Source organism: Poromitra crassiceps (genome assembly GCF_964638095.1).
Source record: "Poromitra crassiceps genome assembly, chromosome: 11".
Taxonomy (NCBI): Eukaryota; Metazoa; Chordata; class Actinopteri; order Beryciformes; family Melamphaidae; genus Poromitra; species Poromitra crassiceps.
Genome location: NC_139643.1, coordinates 262,438 through 281,911, shown reverse-complemented (window position 1 = coordinate 281,911; position 19,474 = coordinate 262,438). Strand labels below are relative to the sequence as shown.

The 19,474-nt window shown below is 44.8% G+C and overlaps 1 protein-coding gene across 1 annotated transcript in view; it reads right to left on the bottom strand.

The window, feature by feature from the left end:
* Nucleotides 1–277: 277 nt before the first annotated feature.
* The window catches only part of LOC310785717 (NLR family CARD domain-containing protein 3-like), a gene marked incomplete at its 3' end in the record, with an annotated part of 158,106 nt that continues 138,909 nt past the window's right edge, over nucleotides 278–19,474 (bottom strand). Inside the window, exons 6-7 of the mRNA XM_083646853.1 lie at nucleotides 1,505–1,622; nucleotides 278–283 (exon numbers count right to left, since the gene is read on the bottom strand). Coding sequence (XP_083502979.1) covers nucleotides 278–283; nucleotides 1,505–1,622 — 124 coding nt within the window. The remainder of the gene's footprint in view (nucleotides 284–1,504; nucleotides 1,623–19,474) is intronic.

The window sequence follows — 19,474 nt, the reverse complement described above, 5'->3', positions numbered from 1 at the left end:
CTTCTACTACATCTTGGTTGAATGACCTAATGTATTTTCTGTCTTTAGAAAATATTAAACAGTCCTGCAGTCCTGCAGTTTCACTGCTCTGGGAGGCTTATTTAGATAGTTACTATCTAGTTTCAGTGCAGGGAAAGGCTGAATTAGGCAGTTATACTACAATAAAGACAACCACATTAATTTTGCTCCTAATAACCTGAAAAGCATTTTCCTGTCACTGCTCTGGGAGGCTTATTTAGATATTTACTATCTAGTGTCAGTGCAGGGAAAGGCTGAATTAGGCCTGAATTAACAATGAAGACAACCACACTGTAAGAGGCTTGATTGCTAATTTTGATGGAAGATGGCAGCTTATTATCTCATATGTAAATTCACTTATCTTTCTGGAGTTGAACTGACGTTCAATGCATCCTTCAATGCATCCTTCTTGAAATGGGCACTCTGAGCATCCCTTTTTCCCCCTCTCTCTCTCTCTCTCTCTCTCTTTTGTCATAAATCTCGTAACGCCATTCGCAATCTGTCAGTCAAACCTCGAAATTCATCCCCTACCTCCATCTGTACCCCCCCCACGCAGGACAATAAACCCGGAAAAATCACACAGCAGACACGCTGTGTATTTCTCATATCGTTTTGACTAAGCCTGGCTTCCGCTGACGTTAATATATCAATCAAATGTTTTCCAGTTATTCCTAGGCTGCAAACTTGTTTTAACATGCAAATCGTAGTGTTTTCTGACGAGAATAAAGTAACGTTAACGCTACGTTATTTCAGACTATTTCTCACCCCATGCGAAAGCCCCCGCCTCGGCCATGACTCATGGCATGAGAGGCGAGGGGCACGCTGTTGCTCGCGCGCCCCCGCGGCCCGGAGCTTGGGGCTCGTGCATGCTCGTTAAGCTCGCCTCACCAGGCTCTCTTCGCGTTACTACAGGCAGGAAGACAGAAGAAGACCTGATAGTCTTCGGGAGGCTCTGGGAGGCTTCTTCTAGTCTTCTAGTCTTCTAGTCTTCTAGTCTTCTTCCGATAGTCCTCAGTGTTTTCGTTCCCCCATAGAAATGCAGCAGTAGGCAGCCTAACCTCACCAGTCACTATGAGTAGAACACATGGATATACCAAACAAAGTATTCAAAGAAGTACTTGAAGAAACTTGTCGGATCCAAAACATTACGTCTGAACGGAATCCAAGAATAGAGCAGAATATTTTTCTGGAGCACACCACTTTGGTTCCCGGGTGTTCTGCCCATAGCAAGGTTTTTCCATCCAGGCTACTGATTTGTGGTTGACTTTGTTCTGAGGGTAAGCCAATCAGAGGCGGAGTAGAAGTGACATGTCACATTGCATTTGTTTTTCCACAGTTTAAACCTGTGTCAATTTGAGAATAAAATTACTCCAGTGTGACAGAGAAAATGTGTGTGACTCAGCCTTGTAGGAGACGTTGCCTCTCCATACCTGAGAAAGTCCAGTCTCCAGTGTGGATCCTGTAGTCCAGCAGAGAGCAGCTTCACTCCTGAGGCTCCTGGATGATTGTAGCTCAGGTCCAGCTCTTTCAGATGGGAGGGGTTGGAGCTCAGAGCTGAGGCCAGAGAAGCACATCCTTCCTCTGTGAGCAGACAGCCTGACAGCCTGCACAAAGACAAACACATGCACGCATGCACGCACGCACGCACGCACACACACACACACACACACACACACACACACACACACACACACACACACACATACACATCAAAGCATTTTCTTCAGCAAATAATTTGCAGTGTTGAGTGACACAACAATATTGATAATTATAGCTGCTGCGCAGCAATGGGTCGTGGCCGGGCAAGTCTCACGGCTTTAAGCTAGAGGTCTTCGGGTATGCCCGACCCCCCGAATACCCGAGGTTCCGACCCGGACCCGGCCGGGTCTGGGTCCATTCAAAAGAAGTGCCAAACCGCTTGACCAAGAAAAGTGTTAGAAAAGTCATAGCACTCCTGTCCTCAATAAGCTGCATGTTTTGAGTTTGGGCATGTCTATGTGGCGCAGAAATTGGGGGAGTTATTATGCGCCAAAAAAGTGGCTGCTGTGCAGCAATGGGTCGTGGCTGGGCAAGTCTCAAGGCTTTGAGCTATTATGACATCACAATTGCTCGAGTGACATCAGTGATGGCATCACAATGCTTGACTGACTGATGACATCACAAATACAACCTAATTGCCATAGGTAATTAAGGTAATTAGGCTATACACGGGGCCAGAATTCAACGTTTTGATGCACTGTGGGCTCAATTTTTGACCGATCGAAAATCTGTTTTGATACTTTTGTGTAGAACAGTCTAACGATGCAGATGCTGAAGTTTGGTGTCGTTTGAAGAAAAAATGTGGGAGGAGTAGGGTTTAATTCGTTTTTGCAGTTTTTGCAGTTTTGCGGTCTTTAGACTTCATAATTGGCCATAGGTTGCATTGGACAAAAGTTTCCCCTCATTTAGGCGCACATTTCGGTGAAAGTTGCAAAGCCGTAGCACGTATGCCTGATTTTTATGATTTTTTTAAGTTTTAAACTTTAGACGGTCGCTGTAGTGCCACCGTTAGGAGGCACTATGAACGAACTATGAACGAACTGATAAGCTTTGGACTGTCTATGATCCCTCAGTCCCCCTGTCCATCTAAGCCCCCTCGTTCTACCCTCCCGACCCTGAACCTGGCCCCTCAACCGTCCCCTCCCTCACATGCCCCCCCACAGTCCCCTCCCTCACATCCCCCTCAACCTACCTGCTCCCCCCCCCCTCCCCCCTCCCCGCCCCCCCCACCCACCCTATCTCCGCCATCCCCCCCTGGCTGCGATAAACCACTATTGGTCTATCGATCCAATGCTTCGATACCAGTCTTGATTTCGTACAGACGTAATACTTTCCCCCCAACACGATCTGTTTCTAAATCAGACTTAATCGCCATTCCCCTTGTGAAGCAAACGATACAAGTTCCAGGCTCTAAAAATATTAAAGCTGCACTCCTTAATGTTAGGTCGCTGTCAAATAAATCTCTCCTCATCAGTGATCTGATTACCAGTCATAATCTGGATTTAATGTTCCTCACCGAAACCTGGCTCGATATGAACAACAGAGTGGCTGTTCTGTCCGAATCAGCACCGCCCAATTATAGCTTCATTGACACTCCCAGAGCTGATAAGAGGGGGGGGGAGTAGCGATTGTCTTTTCTGATATGTTTCAATGTAAGCAGGTAACATTTGGAGACTTTCCATCGTTTGAATACCTTGCTGCTATTCTGAAATGCTCAACCACTGTGTTACTGCTGAATATCTATAGACGACCAAAATACTCAGCCAGTTTTCTCGTTGAATTTGTTGATCTTCTCTCCTTAATTTTCATTGAACATGACTGTATATCTATTGCTGGGGATTTCAATATTCATATTGATAACCCGACGGATAATTTTGCCAAAGAACTGAATATCTTGCTTGATACTTTTGATCTGTCTCAACATGTTTCAGGGCCTACTCACAACCGAGGCCATACCCTGGATTTAGTTATTACTAGGGGCTTCAAGTCCTCTTATGTGTCGACTATTGATGTTGCGTTGTCTGACCATCTCTGCGTCTTTTTTGAAATGGAAATCTCCCCTGAGATCATTAATAGGTCACAAACCGTTAAAAGACGAGACATTAATGCAGGCACCAGCCCGCTGTTTATGGAGACATTTTCTTTATCTCCTCCCACATCAGCTTCTGTCAATGAGATTCTTGATAACTTCAATTCAACAATTCTGAAAACTATTGATAGTGTGGCGCCTGTTAGATTAAAATTGCTGTCTGGCAAAATTAAAGCACCCTGGCGAAATTCTGCATCCGTTAGATGCAAAAAGAAAGATTGCAGGAAAGCTGAGCGTAAATGGCGGAAAACTAATCTTCACATTCACTATGATATTTACAAAGAAAGCCTTCACTCCTACAACCTCGAACTGAAAAGGTCGAGACAATCGTTCTTTTCCGAGATAATTAACAAAAATGTGAACAATGCATGCACTCTATTTGCCACAGTTGATAGACTGACTAATCCGCCTCTCTGTTTAGCACCTGAATTCCTCTCTACTGTCAAATGTAATGAGTTTGCTGCCTTTTTTACGGATAAAATTATTAATATCAGGCAGGCTATTAGTGGCTCCACACCAAGAAATGCTGTGACATCATCCTACTCGCAGATCTCTAGTTCGATAAATTTGTCCCAGTTCAGCGTTATCGACCACAACATCTTAGAGAAAACTGTGCAAGGCCTTAAATCATCTTCGTGCTGTCTCGATACCCTTCCAACAAGCTTTTTTAAAAGCGTTTATAACTGTCTGTCGTCGGACCTATTGCAAATAGTTAATAGATCCCTTGTGACCGGCACTTTTCCTGAGTCCCTGAAAACTGCAGTTATTAAACCCCTACTGAAAAAGCGTAGCCTTGATGCATTGGTAATCAGTAACTACAGACCAATATCTAATCTCCCCTTTATAGCCAAAATAATTGAAAAGGTTGTTTACCTACAACTCAATAGATTCCTAACCTCAAATGATCTCCTAGATAAACTCCAATCAGGCTTTTGCCCCCATCACAGCACTGAAACCGCGCTTACTAAAGTCATAAATGACATCAGAATGAACAAAGACTCAGGCAAAAATTTGATTCTAGTGCTACTGGATCTTAGCGCTGCATTTGACACTGTTGACCACTCAATTTTATTGGACAGACTGGAAAACTGGGTTGGGCTATCGGGTACGGTCCTCCAGTGGTTCAAGTCCTATCTTCAAGACAGGAAGTACTTCGTCTCCATTGGCAATTACACATCTGACCTAACTAGGATGACCTGTGGGGTGCCTCAAGGATCCATTATGGGGCCCGTTCTCTTCAACCTTTATATGCTCCCTCTAGGCCTAATTATGCAAAAAAACAAAGTAGCCTATCATAACTATTCAGACGACACTCAGTTGTATATAACTCTTTCCTCAGCTGACTATGCCCCCATAGAATCATTGTGCCAGTGCATTGATCAAATAAATAACTGGATGTGCCAGAATTTCCTACAGCTAAACAAAGACAAAACTGAGGTGATCGTGTTTGGCCCCAAAGAACAAAGGCTTAAAATCACTGCATGCCTTGAGTCTCGATCCCTGAAGCCTAAGGATCAAGTCAAAAATCTTGGAGTTATTATTGATTCCGATCTCAACTTTAACTCCCACATTAAGTCAATTAGAAAATCTGCTTTTTATCATCTTAAAAATATAGCAAGAATTAGGGGATACATGTCCAGACAGGATCTAGAAAAACTAATTCACGCCTTCATTTATAGTAGGTTAGACTACTGCAATAGCCTTTTTTCTGGTCTCTCCAAAAAAGAACTTAGGCAACTTCAACTCATTCAGAATGCTGCTGCTAGAGTACTAACGAAGACTAAGAAAGCTGATCATATCACTCCAGTTCTTAAGTCCTTACACTGGTTGCCAGTGTGTCAGAGAATAGATTTTAAAATACTGTTATTAGTCTATAAATCACTTAATGGCCTAGGCCCAAAATACATAGCTGAATTGCTCCCACGCTACGAACCGTCTAGAACTCTTAGGTCAACAGGGTCCAGCTTATTAACACATTGAGTGCCACAGCGCTTCAGTAAAATTGTCTGGAGCCTGTGCCAGATTCACTTCCATTCAGTTGAAAACAGCTATAGAATTTTTTCTATTAGAGCTATATTGAGAGGGCTGGACTCTACTGAAACATTGAACACTCCTGCTTCTTCCAAAGAAGAAATTTTGTTTCTAGACAGTTCCATTATGAAATGACAGCCTCTGTAAGAAGTGCACTTTCAAGGGTTTTCTGACGTTTTTTTTTACTTTTCAAGATATAGTGACTTTTATGAATACTTTTTGCACTCTAATTTCGAGCACATTCACTGACTCTGGCTGGTGTTTTCTGATGTGGTGGCGTAGTGTGGTTTCTGTGCAGCCTGCTCCCCCCACTCCCTCCACCCCCTCCACCCCCCCCTCCACCCCCGAGCTGCGGGCTCCTCCCCACACGCACAGAGTACAGACTCGTTTTTGCCCCGGACAGATCCCAGCGCGCAACAAGGAAGTGCCAAACGCGACTGAACGAAAAGGGCTTGGCCGTTCGGCTTCGGGTGCTGGCTTTCTGGCAGGGAATCATTTGGAGAAACAGATAGATAGAAGATAGATATAAGCAGAAGAGCTCAGTTGTGGGCACGGATGCAGCCGAGCCAACTGTCCGCTCCGCTGCAGACAGAGCAATCAATACGGCTCTGGCTGAAGTATGCATCGGTTTCCACTTTGATCACGGCTTTCTCCGCTGTCTCCTGTACAAAGTAAAGGATCTGAGGTGGGTGGAGCAGCTCCTGTGACGATGTTTAAGGTGGCGCTGTGTGATCCCTTGAAGGGATTCATGCTCACTGGCTAGGTACGACCTTAAACAGCAGAATTATGGAATAATATGAATTATGATTTTAGGACGTCCACAGACGTCCTTGGCACTCCTCGTTACTTTTTTTTAGGACGTCCACAGACGTCCTTGGCACTCAATGTGTTAACTGTCCCTAGGATCAAATCAAATCACGGGAAGGCTGCATTTACCCACTATGCTTCTGCTAGCTGGAACAAATTGCCTGAAGACCTCAGATCTGCCCCAACCTTACTTACTTAGATAGATAGATAAATAGACTAAATACTTTTATGTTTACCATCGCTTTTAACTGCTGACAGCTACTATGCAAACCCAATGAGTCCTCTATAAGTTTTAGCTCTTTCTGCAACTGCTGCGCCTGCTGCCTATTGCACTTTTTATACTCTTTTTTTTTTAAGTTTTGTTGTGATGCTTTTAAATGTCCATTTTATTTCTTCTTTTCGTTTATTTTCCTGTAATACACTTTTTATACTCTTTTTTTTAAGTTTTGTTGTGATGCTTTTAAATGTCCGTTTTACTCTCTTCTTTTCTTTTCTTTTCCTGTCAACCATTTTATGTGAAGCACTTTGAATTGCCTCTGTGTATGAAATGTGCTATACAAATAAACTTGACTTGACTTGACTTGACTTGACTATTGGCCCCAAATTTGTGTCAAAGACGTTTGGCATGGGACTGGACCTTTGTGCAAAGTTTGGTTAGTTTTCATCCATGGGAAGTCGAACTTCCCGGGAGGAAGAAAAATAATTATAGCTGCTGCGCAGCAATGGGTCGTGGCCGGGCAAGTCTCAAGGCTTTGAGCTAGAGGTCTTCGGGTATGCCCGACCCCCCGAATACCCGAGGTTCCGACCCGGACCCGGCCGGGTCTGGGTCCATTCAAAAGAAGTGCCAAACCACTTGACCAAACCCTTAGAAAAGTCATAGCACACCTGTCCTCAATAAGCCGCATGTTTTGAGTTTGGGCATGTCTATGTGGCACAGAAATTGTGGGAGTTATTACGCGCCAAAAAAGTGGCTGCTGCGCAGCAATGGGTCGTGGCTGGGCAAGTCTCAAGGCTTTGAGCTATTATGACATCACAATTGCTCGAGTGACATCAGTGATGGCATCACAATTGTTTGACTGACTGATGACATCACAAATACAACCTAATTGCCAAAGGTAATTAAGGTAATTAGGCTATACACGGGGCCAGAATTCAACGTTTTGATGCACTGTGGGCTCAATTTTTGACAGATCGAAAATCTGGTTTGATACTTTTGTGTAGAACAGTCTAACGATGCAGATGCTGAAGTTTGGTGTCGTTTGAAGAAGAAATGTGGGAGGAGTAGGGTTTAATTTGTTTTTGCAGTTTTTGCAGTTTTGCGGTCTTTAGACTTCATAATTAGCCATAGGTTGCATTGTACAAAAGCTTCCCCTCATTTAGGCGCACATTTCAGTGAAAGTTGCAAAGCCGTAGCACGTATGCCTGATTTTTTATGATTTTTTTAAGTTTTAAACTTTAGACGGTCACTGTAGTGCCACCGTTAGGACTATTGGCCCCAAATTTGTGTCAAAGACGTTTGGCATGGGACTGGACCTTTGTGCAAAGTTTGGTTAGTTTTCATCCATGGGAAGTCAAACTTCCCAGGAGGAAGAAGAATAATGGCAAATACAAGAAGTGGCCTGGCCGCTTCGCTGGCCCGGCCACTAATAAAGGCAAATACAATAAGTGGCCCTGCCGCTTCGCTGGCCCGGCCACTAATTATAGCTGCTGTGCAGCAATGGGTCGTGGCCGGGCAAGTCTCAAGGCTTTGAGCTAGAGGTCTTCGAGTATGCCCGACCCCCCGAATACCCGAGGTGCCGACCCGGACCTGGCCGAAAAGAAGTGCCTCCGGGTCTGGGTCGGTTCCGGTAGCGATTGTCACGGGTCTCGGGGCTCTGACAGTGAAATGCCGGGTCCAATAAGACCCGAGTGGACCCGGCGATCAGCGCGGATCACGAGAGAAACGCATCAAAACAGCACACGTGAGGCTTGTTGTCACAAACTGCAAGTAAATCCATAGAGAAAATAACTAGCAAAGAGCGTTCCCATCTGCAATGAAAATTACTTCCTTGTTTACATGAGGCGCATGTGACCACCACATGCATACACATGCCTCAGGCAAATGAGGAAGTGGTTTTTGTTGCAGAGAGGTAACCCTCTTGCTGGCTCCTCTCGCTATGGATTTAATTGAAGATGACTGTTTCCCGTACTTTTGGATTATTATTCGATGATCGCATGCTGAGTACACAAGTCACAACATGTATGTGATTGTTTCTAGCGCTGTTGTGTGTGTTTTTGGGCGAAGGAACGGGGGTAGCATAGAGAGACTGCCACTGTACTATCTAACTAGCGTTAGGCAGCATCAACCAGGTGAGAATGCTATAACGTTAAGATGCACAAAGTTTCATTTGATATACAACTTGTAGCAGTTAACAAGCAACTTTGACGTCGACACCACTAGTCTCTGCCTCGGTATTTCTCGGATCTGTACGGCGCCGGGTCTCAGATTTGTAATAATAGACGGGTCCACTCCGGGTCCGGGTCCGACATTTATCTGTTCTGAACGGGGCCGGGTCTCAGATGTCTAATAATAGACGGCGGCTCCATTACGGGTTCGGGCACAAATTCCCCGGGCCCATTAGGGTCCGGTCCATGATTTTGGACCCGTGAATACCTCTACTTTGAGCTATTATGACATCACAATTGCTCGAGTGACATCAGTGATGGCATCACAATTGCTTGACTGACTGATGACATCACAAATACAACCTAATTGCCATAGGTAATTAAGGTAATTAGGCTATACACGGGGCCATAATTCAACGTTTTGATGCACTGTGGGCTCAATTTTTGACAGATCGAAAATCTGTTTTGATACTTTTGTGTAGGACAGTCTAACGATGCAGATGCTGAAGTTTGGTGTTGTTTGAAGAAAAAATGTGGGAGGAGTAGGGTTTAATTCGTTTTTGCAGTTTTTGCAGTTTTGCGGTCTTTAGACTTCATAATTGGCCATAGGTTGCATTGTACAAAAGTTTCCCCTCATTTAGGCGCACATTTCGGTGAAAGTTGCAAAGCCGTAGTACGTATGCCTGATTTTTTATGAATTTTTTTAGTTTTAAACTTTAGACGGTCGCTGTAGTGCCACCGTTAGGAGTATTGGCCCCAAATTTGTGTCAAAGACGTTTGGCATGGGACTGGACCTTTGTGCAAAGTTTGGTTAGTTTTCATCCATGGGAAGTTGAACTTCCCGGGAGGAAGAAAAATAATAAAGGCAAATACAATAAGTGGCCTTGCCGCTTCGCTGGCCCGGCCACTAATAATAAGGGCAAATACAATAAGTGGCCCTGCCGCTTCGCTGGCCCGGCCACTAATAAAGGCAAATACAATAAGTGGCCCTGCCGCTTCGCTGGCCCGGCCACTAAATAAAGGCAAATACAATAAGTGGCCCTGCCGCTTCGCTGGCCCGGCCACTAATTACGAATATCTGAGTTACATGCCTGCGTGATTTCAAAATAAACGCAGCTTGATAACTTTCAATAACTGTCATGGTGATTGTGCTCAACACAAGGGAGTAACATTGGTTTGAGAAGTCGCGCGCGTGGGGGGGTTAAAATACAATTGGGAGCTCGGACCCTCCAGGTGGGTCCGGGGGCATGCTCCCCTGGAAGTCCCCCCCCCTTCGCACACTATTTTTTTGCAAAAAAATTGCATAAAGTGACTTACAAGTATAGATAAAGAACATGCACCGCTGGCCAACAAGATAAAATACAATATAAACAGCAACACGCACACACGCACACAAGCACACTGCACACACACACACACACACACACACACACACACACACACACACACTAAAAACATACCGCGGTACATTGCACGAATATCTAAAGTGCAGGCAAGTGCATATATGCCCAGCATATAAAGACATTATTTGATGTGTTGATTAAACAACCTGATGGCAGCTAACAGGAAGGACTTCCTGTAACGTTCAGTCCTGCACTTGGGTGGGATCAGCCTACGACTGAAGGTGCTCAGCCGAACCACCTCCAGGGCATGGAGTGGGTGAGCGGGATTTCTCATGATGGAGTGGAGTTTGGAGAGCATTCTCCGCTCTGCCACCTGCTGGATTTGCTCCAGCTCAGTCCCAGAGGTGGAGCTCGCCTTCCGGATGAGTTTATTGACTCTGTTCTTGTCAGCTGAGTGAGCACCCTCCCCCCAGCCACCGACTGGTAGAAAGAAGACAGTAGGGGCCTGCAGATATTAAAAGATCTCAGCCTTCTTAAAAAATACAGTCGGCTTTGACCTTTTTTATACAGCGCCTCCATGTGGGCAGACCAGCCTAGCTTGTTGTCCAGCTGGACTCCAAGATACTTGTAGTTGGAGACAAGCTCCACCTCTGTCCCCTGGATGTTCACAGGGACTGGTTTGGGCCTCTTTCGCCCAAAGTCCACCACCATCTCTTTGGTCTTTGAGGTGTTGAGCTGTAGATGGTTTTCTTTGCACCAGACCACAAAGTCATCAATTGTGGCCCTGTACTCCCCCTCCCGCCCCCCCTCAATACATCCAACAACTGCCGAGTCATCCGAGAATTTCTGGAGAAAACAGCTGTCGGAGTTGTAACGGAAATCAGATGTATAAAGAGTAAAAAAGAAAGGGGAAAAAGCAGTTCCTTGTGGAGCCCCCGTGCTGCTCATTATTTTCTCAGAGACACAGTTTTGGAGGCGCACATACTGCGGTCTACAGGTAAGGTAGTCCTTGATCCAAGAAGTAAGTGCTGGCTCCACCTGCATCCTCCTCATCTTCTCACACAGCAGCACTGGCTGGATTGTATTGAAAGCACTGAAAATCAAAGAAAGTAATCCTCACCGTTGCATCAGAAGTGTTAAGATGTGCAAGGGCCCGCTGGTGCATGTATATAAGTGAATCCTCCACTCCGATGCTCGGCTGGTATGCAAACTGTAGAGGATCAATATACTTACTCACCTTGGGCCTGATGTGAGTGAGGACAAGTCTCTCAGGAGTTTTCATGCAGTGTGAGGTGAGGGCTACAGGCCTATAATCATTCAGCACAGCAGGGTGTTTCTTTTTGGGAACAGGGACCAGACAGGCTCATGTTGAAGATATATGTTGAAGTATAATATATGTAATCATCGTTCACTTTAGTATTATTATTATCAATATTTTGCTGCCCCTTTTTCTTTTCTTAGTACTTGACAGTACTTTTTGTGTGCCTTGCTACATGTTTCAATGTCCTCATGTTTTCCTGTTTTTGTCCTGACATGTTGAATGTAGCTGCATTACGTGAGACATGAATTTCCTGCAAAGGATCAATAAAGTATCTATCTATCTATCTATCTATCTAATCAAACTTTTAATATAAAGAACATTATTTATTCTCCTCCTTCATCTTCGCCGGTCGTTCTTGGGTATCAATCCACGCAAGGCGGCCGGCCCGGATGGCATCCCTGGGCGTGTCCTCAAGGCATGTGCACACCAGCTGGCAGGCGTATTCACAGACATTTTTAACCAGTCCCTCTCTCTCCGGCAAGTTCCCCCCTGCTTCAAAACAGCAACAATCATCCCCATTCCCAAACAGCAGAAAGTGACCAGCCTCAACGACTGGCGCCCAATAGCCCTCACGCCCATAGCCAGCAAATGCGTCGAAAAGCTGGTTATATCACAGATCCGCCCCACACTCCCCCCGGACCACGACCCGCTACAATTCGCATACCGCCCCAACAGGAGCACAGCGGATGCAGTAGCACACGTGCTCCACACCGCCCTCTCCCACCTGGAGGGGAAGGACACCTATGTGAGAATGCTGTTCGTGGCTACAGCTCAGCATTCAACACCATAGTACCCTCCAGGCTGGTAAGCAAACTCAAGGATCTGGGACTAAGCACAGCGATGTGTGACTGGATCCTGGACTTTCTAACAGACCGCCGGCAGGTGGTGAAAGTGGGCAACCTCACCTCCTCCCCACTGACCATCAGCATAGGAGCGCCACAGGGGTGCGTCTCCAGCCCCTTCTGGTATGACCTCTACACCCACGACTGTGTGGCGACTCAAACTTTGAACACCATCGTGAAGTTTGCAGATGACACAGCGGTCGTGGGGCGGATCTCCAGGAGCAACGAGACAGCCTACAGAAAGGAGGTGGAGGCCCTGGAACAATGGTGCCAGGACAACCACCTCTCTCTGAACGTCTCCAAGACAAAGGAGGTCATTGTAGACTACAGAAGGGGGGGGGGCGCACACCCCCCAATTACGATCAATGGCACAGTGGTGGAAAGGGTGGACAGCTTCAAGTACCTGGGAGGCAATATCCACCAGGACCTGACATTGGCCAACCACACCGCCACTGTTGTCAAAAAGGCCCAACAGCGACTACACGGACTCAGGCGCCTGAAGAAATTTGGGCTAAGGCCAAAAATCCTCAGGGACTTCTACAGAGGCACCATTGAAAGCCTGCTGACTGGCTGCTTCACCACCTGGTACGGGAACTGCACCACCATGGACCGCAGGGCGCTAAGAAGGGTGAGGCGCGCGGCCCAGCACGTAACAGGAGGTGAGCTGCCAGAACTGCAAGATCTGTACAACCAGCGGTGCCTCAGGAGGTCCCTGAAGATCATCAAAGACACAAACCACCCCCACAACAGTCTGTTCTCCCTGCTACCCTCAGGGAGGAGATACAGGGTCCCAAGAGCACGCACAAATCGCTTGAGGGACAGTTTCTTCTCACAGGCCACGAGACTCCTTAACATATACAAATAGTGTAGTAGCCGTACTGTACCGCACTGTAGATGCTACCATTATGTATGACTAATGTTCAATAGTATGTTTAATTAGGTATACGCTATTTGCACCTAACATAATGTTATTATGTTTAATTATGTCTAAAGTATGTTCATGCCATTTGCACTATGGGCAGTGAATACGCCACTGTCTGTGGCGTGTCTTACTGCTTTATTGCTTGTTGCCCCTTGTTTTTTATTTATATATCTTTTATTTTTTGCACTATGTTGTAACGGAGCCTACAGCACAAGAATTTCACACGTGATACTTGTACTACGGAGTGACAATAAAAATCTTGAATCTTAAATCTTGAATCTCTCGCTTCAATCTCTCTATCTCTCTAATTCATCCTAACTATCTTGATCCATCCTTCGATACCAGTGGTTCTCAATGTGGGACCAGGGGGTCCCCAGAAAATATATCAAGTGTTAAACATCAAAACATTACTTCATTACACAAAGATAAAACAATTAGGGCACATTTAGATTGCAGGTACTGTAGAAGTGACTCAATTCCGATGTTTTGCTTTTAAGTGGCACATATCCGATATGTGTCATGAGAGTGTGAGCAGCAAAAAAGCACATGGATCCGGATATTGTCAGGTCCGATTCAGGCCTCATTATGTGGAAATCAATCAGATATGAATCAGACATGCCCCAATGGGATGTGACTGGAATCTAAGCGGACACATTGGATATTTTCTCTCATTGCGAGTTGCACGTGATTGATGTGTGTGATTGATGTGTGCATGCTTGAGCTTCAGAGGCTGTAGTAGGCTACTCAGCTGTTGACTGCAGTGTTTCGCTCCCGTTCCGACAATAAGGCTTTAATCAAAACATCGGTCCATAAGTCCAATTTTGTTCAAAATGTCTCCTGAAATGCATCTCTCAATGCACAGATGATTATATCCAAACAGTGCTATTCTCAAACTCCAATTGTCTACATCATCTCTTTTACTTTTGCTTTGTCATTCTGTGATTATATATCCTAGGTGTCAGTTTCTTAAATGTTGGAGGTTCTTAAAAAAAAAACTCAGATGCAGCACGTTTATTTGATAGGCTATTTATTTTTGCTTTCTGCTTCACAAGGAACCCGCTTGTGTGAAATAATCCCGCACATCAGATCTCTCAATAAGCAGGTGCAGGACAAATCAACTACTTGAGAAACATGGTAAAATAATGTCTGTTAGGTCGGGGTCAGGTGGATTCATCCGGGTACTCCTGCAGGGCTCAGAGAGCTTTAACTTGATCTGCGTCTGCAGAAGCCATGTCAGGTGGATTAATTCACAGACACATGACAGCTGTAAAAGGCTTGCAGGCAAGAGTAAACGTGGACCGGCCATGGATGATTCTACAATCTGACAGTGTGGCAGAGCTGACTCTTATAGCCCTCTTATAGCCTATTGTAAAACGACCCTTTAACTCACACATTCATTCATTCATTCATCCATCCATCCATCCAGGATGGATGAGGTAGAGGGAAAATACCCTATTAGTTTCATTTATTTATTTTATTTTATTTTATTTTTCACATTCATTAATTTTGGTGATGCTTTTTACTTCATTAAACATTCCCCTCCTTTTGAGATAATTTTGTGTCCAGTCTTTCTTGCACTTAATGTAGGCTACATGGGGGTAATGCCGGGCACAGGCGCAGATTGGAGGTGACACTAAGTCATCTGCTATCCTGCATCGCCGTAAAATGCCAGTGCAAACAGGATTTGGGTGGGATTAACCACCAGAATTATTCACAGATGTGGCCTGGCAGGCTCGGCATAACATCTGTCAAACCAATCAGATTCCCATCTTGCATTCCCTTAACACAGGTTGCGCCATGCATGCGTAATTTGGGGATGGCACGTCCATGCGTAATGACGTACCGAAAAGGAATTACCTGATACTGCACTGGCAGCGAGGAGAATAACGGTTCACTCAAGCGCAGCGTGTATTTTAGCGCATAAGAGGTGCTTTTTAAAGCTCTTAGCGCAAGTAATTGTGCACATGCTGACGATGGCTGAAGGCAAGCATTTAACAAGGAAAGTAAGAAATTTACCATGGCTTCGCCTCGTGCCACAACCCTGTACCAGTGGTAAATGTGGCCACAACCCCCTCCCTCGAGTGGTAAATTTCTTTTCTACAATAGCTACCACATAATATAAAAAATACACAATTGTAACATTCAATTCATTTATTTACAATCATTACTGGTTTCAGAATACATTTATCCTTCCGCCACAGAATATAGTTCCATACACAAGATCAATGATTGCACTAAACATTTAGTTGCCTTTGAGCCAAAAAACAACTAACCTATTCCTTAACGGGATTCACAGTTATTGATACATTGCCTGTAAAAGTACAGTTATTTAAACATCGCATTGCCGAATTTGTTTGTTTGACAGTCCCAGGTTCACTCCGCGACAACTCAAGCTCAGCCAGTTCTCTCTCCCCAATTTCACCATGTCGTTCTTTGTTCACTTCACCTTCATCTTCATCTAACCACTGCTCAAAACTCAATCCACCAGTAAATCAAACGTTACTACGAAATCGGACATTTCCTTGTTAGAGATTTGTAGACTGACAGGCTAACAGTGGGCGGAGTCAGCACAGGTGTTCTTCATTCATCAGGGAGCGGAGTGATACTGCGGTTGGAGCCGAACTGTAGATTGTTGGCCTATTTACCACTGTTGCTAGCCAATCAGAATCCAGTATTCACTCATGCTGTTGTAGAATGCCTGGTTTGGCATTAAAATGCTAAAAGCAAATAGCAGGTTCTCTCCTCTCAGGTTGGGCAGCTTGGGTGGAGTGAGCTTAAATCAAAATCAGCAGCGAGGTTTGAAAGCATACATTTTATATAGTCCGCCAAACAGGTGCAGGGAATCACATTGTAAATTACGATAGATTATCACCGCTATCTCATAGGTTGTTTTCTCCCGCTGCTTACTCTAGCGGGAAAAACGCCTATGCAATTCTCAACCACTGGGCCGTGGCCCACTGGTGGGCCTCAGAGCACTGTGTAGTGCAGGGCCATGGAGGCAGTGGTATTGCCAAATATATTAATACAAATAAAATAAAAAAGTGTGATTACAGCTAGTTATTTAATTTTATATATTTTATATATAATTTCGATGACTTCTCTCTCTCTTTCATTTATCTGGGAAGGTGGAAGTACCACCTTCCCAGATAAATGAACTGTTTTAACAATCAGAACTGGGCCTTAAGTTACAAAAGGTTGAGAACAGAGCTTGGACTGCAGCTGTAAACTATTGTATTATATTATATTATATTATTAGTTTGACTAAATACTTTGGTTAATCTATGTAGTTGACCTTTTGATTCAAAATCATGCATCAAAGAGTTTGCTCTCACACACACACACACACACACACACACACACACACACACACACACACCTACCTGCTATCAATTGGTCTGTTTTTCAGTATAGGCTACATTGTTGCAGCTGCCTGTGGGCATTGAAGGGTGGGAATGAGAATGCTTGACGAAAAAAAATCGATATTGACAATTCTCTAATGAATTTCTGAATGAACCAGTTTGGGTTTAATGGAGATACATCAGTGGGCATTTCAGCCTGCCTAATTTTGACGCCTATGCGGAAATTGCATTCTTTCAAATGGCCAGTGGGGGTCGCAGCTTGTGTAGCACTCCCAGGAACATCCATTCAACTATATGGGAAACGAGCCAACTTCTCTCTCGGTCTACGTCTTAAATAAACACTTTCCAAATTAGTGTATGGTCTGAAAAAACAATTTCAGGTATTTTTCATGCTCTAACGCGCTCCGTTTTCCAAATGATAGCCCCATTTCGAGGAAAATTGATGACAAACATCGGATAATAAGAACAGTAATACTTCCGACCGGTAGAGGCAGCAATGTGCCGCAAGGCATCAGGTAGCAAGTAATAGTTGAGCAAATTATCAGAAAATAGCGTTATTTTATGATATTTTAATAATGTTAGTAGACACACGTAACTATATAGATACCATACATCTAACGTTCATAACATGGCAGACCATTTAACGTTATTTATACCGTTAGATAAAGCCTTAAGCCTTCTCTGTATTCAGACATTCAGACCATTGGATTCAGCACAGAAACCGGAGTTATAACATTTTAAATATAGTCACGTTATAAACAACTAACCAACGCTGGGGGTCCGTATGGAAACAGTGTTACTCGAAATGCTTAAAAGTTAAATCAATTTGGTCATTCAGTGCCGTTTTACTGCAATGTAAAGTAGCGTTAGCCGCTACCATTAGCCAAAGTAGCTGACTACCCATAATGCATTACGGCGATAAGGGAGACAGAGCAAATTCGGAAACTCCCCCGGCAGCCGCCCCCTCCCCTCGTACTTCCGTGTAGCATTAATTCATTCAACCAATCAAACAAAATCAAACAATATCCGGAAGTGAGCTTAATTTTGCTGTGTCAAAGTCAATGAGCTATGTTCGTCAATTATATATAGGTCAATGAGATACATCCTTAGAAACGAATGTACAAAGCTGATCACAAATATTTGTGGTGGGGGAATGTATTCCATTTGAGGTACATCAGAGGCGTCACCCGCAGCTGCACTAATCACGGGGTCATCTCGCCATTCCGAAGTGTCGGCATTCCGATCATTGACTTCTATGCTTTCGGAGAGGTGGCCCTTTTTATCTCCAAAAAATGTTTCGCCGAGAGGTTAGGTTTAGGGTTAGGTTCTGGGGGAGGTTAGGCTTAGGCGTGGGGGGTGGGAGAGGTTAGGTTTAGGGTTAGGGTCTGGGGGAGGTTAGGTTTAGACGTGCGGGCTGGGAGAGGTTAGCTCCAGCCTGTCCCCCGGGTTAGGGTTAGGGTTAGGGTTCTTTCGCAATGGCGAGACAGATCTCAATTTTGTCGGAATGCCGGCATTTCGGAGTGCCGACATTTCGGAATGCCGAGGTGTCCCCACTAATCACGCAGGCTGCAGCAGAGATCGTGAGAGAAAGACCGAAAGGCCGAAAAACATTTATGGCACGCATGCGCGCGCACGCACGAATGCACGCACGCACGCACACACACACACACACACACACACACACACACACACACACACACACACACGCACACGCACACTTCTCTTTTACATCCCTCTCCTCCTCCCATTTCCCTCCACTCCCCGCTTATGTCATCCACTGGTCCGCCCAAGGATAGAACATGAGGAGGCCTACTATGGTGTTTGTTTGTTTGTTTGTTTGTTTGTTTGTTTGTTTGTTTGTTTGTTTGTTTGTTTGCTTGTTTATTTATTTTTATTTTTGATATTCCATTAGACTATTCTATTCTATTCTATTCTCCCCTCATCCTGATTAGAGGAATTCTGTAGTTTGTGGATTTGGTTGGGTCAGGTTCGATATTTTCTCTGCAGCAGGGCCTTTGTTTTCTTTTCTTTCTTTTTATTTTGCACTGAGCTGCTTTAGAGCTGCTTTTCAGCATGTTGACGATACCACAATGCAAGCATTTAGCGGAAACACGCCTGTTTTGGCTTGGGGGATGCCCACACCTGCAGATCCCACCGCAAAACTGGATGGTATCGTGCCGGGACCGCTAATTTGGGGTGGACTGCTATCTTCCCTGCCTTAAGGCACACACAAACAGGTGCGCAAGCGCAAATAGGGGATAGCGGCTGTACCAAGATAGGGCGCCATGTCCATCAACCACAATTGGAAAGAGGGTGAAGAGGGGGATTTCCATTCCATCAAATATGTTTTTGGCAACAATTGTCCCCAGTGTCAGAGACTGTTGCACAGCTGTAGGGAAGTCCAGAGAGGTCTCAGAGCAGCCGAAGATGGCAAGTTCTGCCTCCTGCTGAAAGGTTATTTTAGTACTAGTCAAATATTTTTGCCCAGAATCCCAAGAGTCAAGGGCAGAACCAGAAGGCATGAGACAGAGTGCCCTCTGACATCTGACACCTGTCTTTTCATGTACTTAATATCAGCACAAGGATTTAATATTTGTTTAATATTTTTGGACTCTGTGAGACAGTGGTGCTTGAGAATGAGTTTAGGAAGCATATTATTAGGTTCCCCTGTAATATCTCTATATTTATATAATATTCCTGTAGGGACTTGTGCTGCACCGTCTGGTCGGTGCTAGGGTTGGCGCGATGGACGATGGCATCAAGGGTGGAATGAGGGAAGCTCATTCCACCCTTGAGCCAGGGAGGAAAAAAGTTGCAA